Source organism: Phaseolus vulgaris, chromosome 2, assembly GCF_051622355.1.
Source record: "Phaseolus vulgaris cultivar YP4 chromosome 2, ASM5162235v1, whole genome shotgun sequence".
NCBI lineage: Eukaryota > Viridiplantae > Streptophyta > Magnoliopsida > Fabales > Fabaceae > Phaseolus > Phaseolus vulgaris.
The window spans coordinates 4,631,367-4,642,322 of record NC_143499.1 but is presented as its reverse complement, the minus strand read 5'-3'; the positions used below and the strand labels follow the sequence as shown (position 1 = coordinate 4,642,322).

General features: G+C 33.8%; 2 protein-coding genes across 2 annotated transcripts; one reads left to right on the top strand and one right to left on the bottom strand.

Annotated features, from left to right (window-relative positions):
* The first annotated feature begins 934 nt into the window (after window positions 1–934).
* On the top strand, window positions 935–7,924 carry KAPP (kinase associated protein phosphatase). The gene is made up of 12 exons (XM_068611641.2): window positions 935–1,198; window positions 1,310–1,691; window positions 1,797–1,972; window positions 2,057–2,215; window positions 2,901–3,044; window positions 3,151–3,212; window positions 5,886–6,021; window positions 6,273–6,367; window positions 6,821–6,936; window positions 7,040–7,169; window positions 7,559–7,613; window positions 7,711–7,924. Exons 1-12 carry the CDS (start codon window positions 1,067–1,069, stop codon window positions 7,867–7,869), a joined length of 1,746 nt encoding a protein of 581 aa, XP_068467742.1. The 5' UTR covers window positions 935–1,066; the 3' UTR covers window positions 7,870–7,924.
* A 1,390-nt stretch (window positions 7,925–9,314) lies between these two features.
* Window positions 9,315–10,670, bottom strand: LOC137810400 (2-hydroxyisoflavanone dehydratase). The gene has a single exon (XM_068611640.1). It carries the CDS (start codon window positions 10,478–10,480, stop codon window positions 9,512–9,514), a length of 969 nt encoding a protein of 322 aa, XP_068467741.1. The 5' UTR covers window positions 10,481–10,670; the 3' UTR covers window positions 9,315–9,511.
* Window positions 10,671–10,956: the final 286 nt, after the last annotated feature.

The window sequence follows — 10,956 nt, the reverse complement described above, 5'->3', positions numbered from 1 at the left end:
GGGTAAATTATACACACTTGATAATACTATTTTTAAATTTTACCTTTCTCAGTAATATATTATTTTCTGTATGGGATACTTGTCATGCATCTAAACAAAGGATTTTGACGTCTCATAAGAGTAGTTCTCATATTTTTTTATTTACTCTATGTTGATATAACACAACACTCCCAAATAACACATTGTCCACCACAATGATGTTGTACAAACTCTGTACTGTAAAATCCTAGGAGAAGGAAGAAGACATCTGAACAAAAAAGAAAAAAAAATTCTATTTATGATTATCAAAATACTATTTTTTTAAATTTTATAAAATATAACTTTACTCACTTATTAGAAATCTCATTGCAACACTCATTGAATGTTAAGAATGGCAGGCAAATGATTGATTAGTGTAATTATTCAAATTGCACCCAAAAACTATGACTATTATTTTTATCTTTGTCATGACGATTAACTTAAGGTTTGATGTTGATCTTATTAAAGCTTATAGTGTAAGGATTTATGATTTTGGTATGAATATTGATTCATTTAGCAATGAGAGGTCCAAAGTCACAGCATTGCAAAACAAGACATCTAATATACTTTCTATTTTAATCATTTAAAAATAGAAAATAGAATAAAAACATATATTTAGAAGATCAAGATCTTTTAAGTTTTACCTCTTTCGATAATTATATTTATATAATTAAAATATTAAAAAGTAAATTTTGTATAACTATAATACTAAACAAGTACTTCCAGCAGCAGCATATTATTATACTATAATGTAAAAAAGAAGCATTTGTGAGGAATTCAATTAACGTTGCAGCAATGATGAAGTAGTAGTTCTTAAGAATTTATTTATTTAATAATAAAAAGAAGTAGTATTTTTGAAGAATTTAATTTAATTAATTAATTAATTAATTAACATTGGAAGAATGATAAATAATAGTGGGGTGTGTGGTAATAAATTTGAAGTTGAAGAGTTAATTGGAAAGAAAAAAAGTGTGACCATTTCAAAGCGAGGTTCTCGCAGACCCAGACCCAATCTCTCTTGCGAAAGAGTAGAGAGAGAAGGAAGACGATGGGTCCTATGCTACAAACCATTCTCACTGTGCTTCTTCTCCTTATGCTTCTTCTCATCATCATCTTCCTCTTCTTTCTCTTCAAACCATGGCGCTTCTTTTTCTCTTCGCGTTTCCGCTCCTCGATCAAGGTAGCTACCAATTTTTTTCTATTTTCAGCATTCGATTGTTCTTTCCCTAATCGCCAACTCTGATTTCGATATTTACGATCTCTGAAATTCAATTGATGTTGCGAATCGAAGGGCGAGCTGGAGCGCCCCCTTGTTGCCGACGAAGAGGATGCAAATGCTTCGCCGTTGAATCAGATCAATGAATTGCCGCGAGATTATGATCTCGAGGGCGCCTGTTATCCCAGTGAAGTTCTATTTCGCTCTCCTCGGACGCATGGCCAAGGGCTTGTTCATAAGCAAAGGCTTCAAACCCTTCCTGTTCCACCTACTGCACCCCAGTGTGGTGATACTTTGGTCGTGGATGTGATCTCGGATCCTTCTTCTGATGACGTTGATGTTGGTCAAACGCTTAGGCTTTCCTCAGCTCAATTAGCACAATTTCAAAAGCAGGGCACGCCTAATATTCGGAATGATAGACTTCAGGACTTAGTGCAATGGAATATCTCTGATCAAAGTAATTTCCTGAGTCTTTTTTTATTGTGTTGCTGTTATGTATTTGCAATGTCTTTACGTGCTAAACATGTCAACATAATGACACATCCTTTTCTTAGAAGTGCAGGAAGTTGTCTTACTCTGGAGGTTATCAATGGCCCTTCTCGGGGACTTCGGTGTTCTGTACAGTCGACCAATTCTTCTCGTCTACCACTAACCTTGGGTAGAGTTTCTCCGAGTGATTTGTTGATAAAGGATTCAGAAGTGTCAGGAAAACACGCTATGATAAAGTGGAATTTGGATGTAAACTCTGTGTGCTCTCGGACTTGTAGTTGGATTTTTAACATTTATGGTGTGTGATGATTGTTTTTATAATTGATCTTTCAGAAAATGAAATGGGAGTTGGTGGACATGGGTAGTCTGAATGGAACACTATTGAATTCTAAGCCAATCAACCATCCCGATACTGAAAGTAGGAATTGGGGAAATCCGATGAGTCTTGCTAATGGAGACATCATAACACTTGGAACAACATCAAAAGTAATGGTGAGTAGTAGGAGTGATCTCAGTTAAAATGGCTGCCTCTTATAGCTGATTGTCATAGATGCGAAGCTTATAGCTGTATGCATGATATTTAGCTGCGAAGAGAGTGCTGCAGTATATGCCGGTTGAATAATTTTTAGTGGCTAAATCATTATTACATAATTTTCTGCTCTCCTTTACAATCCAAGAAGGCTTTTACATTGAATTTATTGTTAGAAATTTATTTGAATGCCAACTCCTGTCCATTTTTTCACGCTTGCAGGTATATGAGTATAGTTTATTGATATAAAATAAAATGTGTCTCTTTCTGTCGAGCTAGATTGACTAGAATACATATTGAAAATTAGATTTTAACTAGATTGAATTAAGATTGTAGCTTTTGTTCTTTCAATGATCAATGCACTCCCTCGTCTGAGATGGGAAATTTGTCTTCTACTTCTATAACTAAGGAGTAATGTGGTTATTTTGTGTTTACTTAGTAAAAGGATGTTCTCTACACGCCTTTTCCAAAGGTTTTGCAATTAAATTTTAAGTGATTAATTTATTATTGTTTGTTTTGCAATATACCTTGTACTATAAAATGGTATACTTGAAGTGAGTATGCTGGCTTTGCATTTTTTTAAATGCTATTGTAGAATTTGTGTGTAAAAAAATTCTATATAATTCTGTGATTTAATATATATGGCAGGTCCATATTGCTTCTCAAACTCAGCATCACATTCCCTTTGGAGTTGGCATGGCATCAGATCCCATGGCTATGCGTCGAGGAGGAAAAAGGTTTCCTATGGAAGATGTTTGCTATTATCAATGGCCTCTACCTGGGCTGGATCAGGTATTGGATTTATTCGTAGCACTTCTTAATGCAGGTCTCTCTTCTGTAGTTGTTTTGTTTCTCACTTACCAGAGGAAGCTAACCCACCTCTAATTCTATTTTCTAGTTTGGACTTTTTGGCGTTTGTGATGGTCATGGTGGAGATGGGGCCGCCAAATCTGCTAGCAAGTTAGTATTTTTTTGCCTTTGATTGGCCATGCTAGTTGTTTGCCATTTTTATGAAACTTCATGTTAATGCTTGCCTATTCCGTACTTATTTTTTACTGTGGATAGTGTGTACTTGATGAATAGAAATAATTTAATTTTTTTCGTGCTGTGGTTATTTATTGTTGTCAAGTTAGATATCCATGCTCCAGTAATGTGCATATTAGTCCTATCTCTGAACATCTTCTGCAGATTGTTGTATAATATGTGATATGTCCTGTTGATTTCAACTTTCTCCTTTCTCCTTTAGTAGCTTAAATATATGTATCGTATAGGTTTATGTTGTTTTAGTGACTTTTCATACTGTATGACGGATGACTGTATTGACTTGCCCACAGTTAGAATATTTAGAAAATAAAAATATCATTATTGTATCTAGAGTATCTTGGATGATCTCATAGGCATAGTTATCCATCTTGGAACTAACTCTGAAAATGCTAGTGGAAAGCGGGATGACTGCTATTTCAAATATCATAATCCTAACTAAATAATTTATACTGCACATTTAAATTAATGAAAAACCCAAACTGACACAATTAAAAAAATCCATGATAAATAATACGTGACAATTTACACACAATCACCATCATTCTAGGAGCAATATCAACATAGTAATGAAGTAAAAAAATGAACGAATAAAGTGGCATCAATAGAATAAGAGCGAAACAAATTTGACAAAATTAGCCGAACGGGAACTAGGCAGTCTAAAAGAAGAAAAAATAATGGGACGTGACAAAAATAAAATAGCCCTGTTAAGGCTTTCAAATTATATTACATTTCTAAAGCAAAAATGCATTAGAAGATTCATGATAAATATACATGATAATTTACGCACACAACTTAAACGTAGTAATGAAGTAAGAAAATGAATGAATATGGTGGTATCAACAGAAATAGAGCCAAAAATTTCTGATAAAAATGAGCAGAATGTGAACTAGGCAATCTAAAAGAAGAAGACAGAATGGAACATGACAACCAATAAAATAGTCCTGTTAAGGCTTTCAAATTCAATTACATTTGTAAAGCAAAAATGCATTAGAAAATGAGGGAGAAATCATAATGTTATCTAAATAAATCCTTAACAACATTTCACAGGTCAAAACTGGGGTTTTTGAATCCTATATTATAGTTTTGGTTGCAATGGCAGTATAGAAAACCGTTATGCTATTTGAATGTAGTAGCCAGCCTAAGGTTTCTACTCTGCCATAATCCAGTATTGACTATGAAGCTTGTAGGACTGGATTCCATATTTCATTTCATTTCCTGATTTGTTCCCTTATTTGATTTTATTAGGAGTCTAGTAATGATATATAGGGATGGGAATGGGTTGGGGTGGGTACAGGTATTGTCTACTTGCTATTCTCCCCCGTCTAAAAAAATCTGCCTCATTACTCGTTGGATATCTGAGAAAAAATAATTGCCAATTTTTTTCTTCTATTCTATTAATTTTAAATAAAAATAATTAAAAAAAATTCTTTAAAATATATTTCACGTCATACATGGAAAAATAATATCCTTCTTTCCTTCCCTACCCAAATCTTATAGAGTCTGTTTGGACAAGTTTTTCCATATGGACTTCCATGAGAAAAATGAAGAAAAAAAATATGAAATTGATATCTTCATAAGCTAAAATTAGCTTATGCACTAGTCAAAAATACAAATTTGGAGAAGTTATAAGAGAATATCCACAATTAGTTTATGCATAAGCTAATTTCAGCTTATGAAAAAATAAATTTTATTTTTTTCTTATTTTTCTCTCCTAGAAATTATTATGGAGAAGCTCATCCAAACAAGTCCATAGTTTCATGGTATCAATGAGGTACTATCCTTTGTAATGTTGTCATTTCCGTTGGTCTTTTTTTCCTGGGGGGTCAAGTACAAATTCTGCCCACTGAAACCCTTGATCAATGTCAGTTTTTTTCCACTTTCTCTTTCTTACGTGATTATGTCTGTTAAATTTGCCCTAGCCAGTTCATGTTTTTTCTTCATTGTACTGTACTCAGCTTGATATGTTCACAGCTATTGGGTCTTGAGTTGTGCTGCTGAAGGAGCTCCAGCATCCCACCATGTGCTACCTACCAGAATCTGATCATTTTAAATGCTTGAGATTCTCTTTCCTGCCACCATCTCCTTCACGCACCTTGATGTGGCCATTCTAGTGTTAAAAACCTCTACCATCTTTGTTCCTGCTCCTACAAATGGTGCTTAATGTGTGTTTGGGTTTGACCTGCTCGTCCAATCTTCTCAGTTGCTGTGTTTTATGATCTGTTCCAGCTTTCTCTTTGCCTTTTATCCTCTTGCATGTTTGTTCTTCTTGCATCTTTAAGTTTCTTTAACTCTTCATCTTTCCTCTTGTCTCTTTGGTATTGCTTTTGGTTTTACAATGCTAGCATGACTTTGAAGGAATGATAATGCTAGATTAATAGCATGAGGGAAAAGTAACTAACTAACTACACAATAACCACTTTATAAACTAGCAATCATTAGTCAATAACAAACTAACTAATAGACTCCTCTCTCTGCTTCTTATATTATGTAAATGGCAATAGCCTTCTGTGTATATATTAGTTATTTATCTAAGGTTTTTGCTGTTCTTAATGTGCAAAAGACTACTAAATTTTTGTATTTCTTTTTCAGAATTTTTCCTGAGATAGTTGCTAGTATATTATCAGATTCATTAAGGAGGGAGAGAGTTTTATCATGTGGTGATGCTTCAGATATTCTTCGAGAGGCATTTTCTCAAACAGAAGCTCATATGAATCACCATTATGAGGTATTATGTGCTACACTCTTGATGTTGTTTAGCATATCCCCTGGACATATGCATGAGTTTTTTTATATTGTAAATTTTATATTTATGGTTTGCATATTAAATAGATAATGCATCTAAACAGTGTACAGTTTTTTTATACAATGATCCAATCACAAATTTGTTGTCTTTGGTTGGTAGTGTAAAAGTTTTAATTCGAGAATGCATGCTAATTAATTAAACTTGTGTATCCTTTATTAACAAACTCTTTGCAGGGATGTACAGCGACAGTACTTCTGGTGTGGACTGATGGTGAAGAAAATTTCTTTGCTCAATGTGCTAATGTTGGGGACTCCACCTGCATTATGAGGTTTGTTTATCTAACCAACTGGAATGCTTTCTTAGCTTGTTTTAATTTTGAATGGGTCAAGGGTAGGAAACATGACAACCAAGCTGTCAAAAAAAAATTATGGTTATAATGGTTTATGCTAGTTTCGCCTTTCTTATTATGTTAAGATGCACGTGTTCTATAATTTATTGATAGATAATATTTTTGCACAAGAAAATCATGGCATTATTAGTTCTGGAACATTTGACGTGGTGGGTAGCAGTAGCAGATCTGCAGTTTTGTCTATTTGAAATTTTTCATATGATTTTGGTATTAATTTGTATGCAACAGTTGCAGTACTAATAGGTTGCCTTATTCATATCTTTGTGACTAAATTATGTTCTAGCTATTGATTTTGTTGACTTAAATATTCTGAATTCCTGTGAGTACACTTTTGTGCTTGTTTGTAATTCATAATGATTTTTTTTTTGCCAGTTTGAATGGGAAGCAAATCAAGATGACAGAAGATCACAAGATAACGAATTATTCTGAAAGACTCAGAATAGAGGAGACAGGGGAACCATTAAAAGAAGGGGAAACACGTCTATATGGTATGATGGGAAAAATAATCCACTGGAACAAGATCAAACTTCATTTTCCGGAGTTACAATATTTGACTTGGCAATTGCTGATTCTGATTCTCACTTGATGCAGGTATAAATCTGGCAAGAATGCTTGGGGACAAATTCCTGAAACAGCAGGATACCCGGTTCAGTTCAGAACCTTACATAAGTGAAGTTGTGCATATTGATCAAGCAAGCAAAGCTTTTGCTATTCTAGCTAGGTGATTTTGGCTCTGATGCATGCTTTTTTGAATTTCTATAGCAAAATATATCTTCTGAATGTCTTGGTTGAAGGTTCACTGTCTTTCAGTAATGTTCCTTCTGGAAGGAAAAGGCTCTTAAGTGAACAAGTAAAGGAGATTCACCTTAGAACTATTGGTGGGTTAATATCACTAGAGACTGTAAATTGAATGGAAGGATACGCCATTACTTGCTCACTTTTAGAGGAGCTTTATTCCTTCTAGAACTAGTTAATAAAGTGACTATTTGTCTAAATCCAAACCATGGTAATTTTTCTTGGAACATTTTGTCACCAGTTTAGGTGTTGAACATTCACATTTTTCTTTTGATCATGTTGAGAGTATAACTTTGGCATCTGCAAAAATTTCAGTGATGGACTGTGGGATGTCATCAGCGTGAAGAAGGCAATTCAGCTTGTGTTGCAGGTTTTGTGTAAAACAGCTTTTGTATCTATTGGGGTATATTTTTTTTTTTTTTTTTCATATCATTTTTCTTAGACAGCTTGTTTTCTCAACTGCACAGATGAAGGAGAAATGCTATTCAGAGAGAGAGAATATAGCAGAAAAGACTGCTAACTTGTTGTTGAATGAGGCTAAAACGCTCAGAACAAAGGATAATACCTCTGTAATTTTCTTAGACTTTGATACCTTCAACAAATTCTCTTGTAAAGTTGAATCCTAGTATGAATTAGGAATAGTGTTACAGGAATATTAATACATATTTTTGTTCTCTCGAACTCTAACCTTTCTTCCTTCATCACTAGCTCAACTCATGGAATTGGATTAAATGACAAGTAAAATGAACGAAAGCGCAATGCTACTGGGTTTAATCCCACATATGACTTCATGTTGGTTCAGTTTGAACATTGCTTTCAACAGTCACCCACACAATTGTATTAATACTGCTGAATTTATATTAATTTTGAGAACGTAATCATATAGAAAAAGAAAACTCGTAAATTTATAGAGAATAATGCCACTATGTTGTGCAACTTATAATCACTTAAATTTAGTTTTAAATTTTTAGACGTATGACAAATTAAGGAAATTTTCAATGTTTAAATACAGTACTGTTTTTAATTTAATTTTTTTAAAATATTAAATTTAAAATTAAAATGTTTAGTTCAGTTTTTTAATAATTTCCCATTCAAATTAAAAGTTTAATTATTTTTTATTTACTCTTATACGACAAAATAAAATGATTATTAACAATAAAAACATAGAATTATAATTTTTTATTTTATCTTAGATATAATCATTTAGTTGGTAAATTTAAACAGTTTCTGTTTTAATAAATGTTTCATTTTAACTTCAAACATCAGTGAAATGAAAAGATAGAAATGAAAAGTTTGGAGAACGTGAAGGACTTTGGAGAGTGAAAAGTTTGCGTCGTCGTATTAAATTCTAAAATTATGAAAATACAACTAATGTTATATATATTTCTATCTGAAAAACAAAATGATGATAATCGGTCAGCAAAATATTAATAGAGTAAATAATATGTTTAATATATGTTGTTAAGGAGGTAATTAGTCCTTTTTCTATAAGGATTGAACCATCATCAAATGCTCCAATTAATTCAATTTATTTTTTCTTATAAAAAAAGCATTAACCAATATCTTAGCACTTGTTGGTACTTAATATCTAATAATATTGTCAGTACTAAGTTCATAAGTTTTATTATAAATAAATTTTCTCAGTCTTCAATTGGCATAAAAATTGCCCAAAGATGACCCCTTTAGTTAAACTAGACGAATTTCCACATTCACAGTTTCAAACATGTTTGTTATACTAACTTGTGGCTGTGGCCATATAGATTTTTTATTGGAATTGCGGTCTATTATTTGTACAGAGAATCTTTGACACTCCACCTAACAACAAACTTTAATAATATAATAATATATATTAAGTTTTTAAATTAAAAAATAAATAAATGTTTTTATCTTTTAGTGCTGTCAAATGAATCTATTTTATTTTTAGTGGTATCAAAGTATCAAAACTTTTCTTTTATTTATTGTATGGTTGAATTCAATTAACCAACCACCTAAATTTAAAATGAAGTGCAAGAGTGTATAACATCATTTCTTGACCTCGTAGATTCTGATCCATTAATTAAATACTAAAATATTTCATAATATAAAATCCATATTAATTAAATTCCATTTTCGTTTAATAATTACAGAAACGAAAGGTAGAACCGATTAAATGATGCAAATTTAATCTCAAATTAACGTATACAAGATAAAGCAATCAACATTTATTTATTTGTTTTTCAAATATATGATTAATTAAAGCCACCTTCATTGAACTGTAATAATCAAGCATCAGACCAGAAACGACGCCAAGTGTTTGATCATGGCTTTAGCTCTGTCAGTTTCAGGCTTGAAGAGTTGGAAAGCATGTTCTTCATCACCAGCATCGAAGATTTCAACTTCTCCTTTCCATCCACTTTTCTTTATCGTGTCGTGGTACAAAATGTTTCTGTCTCTGAACTCGTCCTTCCCAGTGATAGTGATCAGAATCTTGGAGCACGCAAGTGTGGCCAAGGAGGGTGCCCCTGCAACACAAGGGTTGATCCATGGATTGTCGATTCCACCAGGTGCATCGGGGCACGCCAAGCTCCACACTTTCATGGCCAAACTCTGCTCGTGCCCCTCAACCGGCTCCGACCCAATTGGCACCAAGCCCCAGAAGAAGGGAGAACTGAGTAAGGCACCGAAGATTTTGAGATCCCCTTGCAGAGACTCGTCCCCTGCACGAAGAAGAAGGTTGTGAGCAAGGTTAGCGCCGCTGGTTTCACCTCCTATGTAGAGTTTGTTGAAGTCAGCATAGTTGAGTAACCATGGCTCCGGGTTGGCGGCGGTGTTGGCGGCGTGGGAAGCAATCCACTGCAGAGTGGTCCAGCCATCTTGGTAGGCTGCAGGGAGAGGGTGGTGTGGAAGGAGTCTGAAGTCGACAGAGATAGCAATTACGTTGGCTTGGGAGACTAAGATGTTGAGATAGCGATGGACGAAAAAGGAGAAAGCTGATTCAACGCAGAAGGCGCCGCCATGGAAGTAGACGAAGATGGGAAGTTTGTGGGAGGGATTGGTGTGGTTTTTGGGAAGGAAAATGCGAGCAGAGACCAAAGGGTCATCTGCGATTACGATGTCTTTTGATGAGACCCCTGTTTCAGGGTCTTGAACAGAGGGTGGAACGTTGGGGGAGCTTAGAAGACGATCCACTGTGCCATCTTTGTAGAGTCGTATAAGGGGGAGAAGCTCCATCACTATCTCCTTCTCCTGGTTCGCCATTGAAGGAAAAACAGAGAGAAAATACAGTGAAAGAGAAAACAGAGTGAAAGAGTTTGAGAACAGAGAGGGTTGTGCTTCTAATCTTATGCACCAAAGTTCCTTAAATAATGGATTATTTTTACATTAATGTATTGTTTATTTTTGGTTCAAAGTAGAGAGACTCAGAAGTGGAATCAAATAGAGACATGGAATATTCAAATGGCACTGGAATTCATTTTATTACCACCAACCCTAGTGGAAGACAGGTCCACATTTTGTCCAATTTTTCCTTTTTATTTCTTTTTATATCTACAAAAATTTCATTTTTTTATAAAGATTTTCTACAATTAATTTTATAATTACCGAAAAGATAACAAAGAATACAGGTATGAGTGATTCATTCCTTTGAAGGGTGACAATTTTCAACTTTTAATTAAAGAGGAAAACAAAAACGACTTTTTATTTTAATTTGTTTTTTTGCATTTTTTTAATTAAAC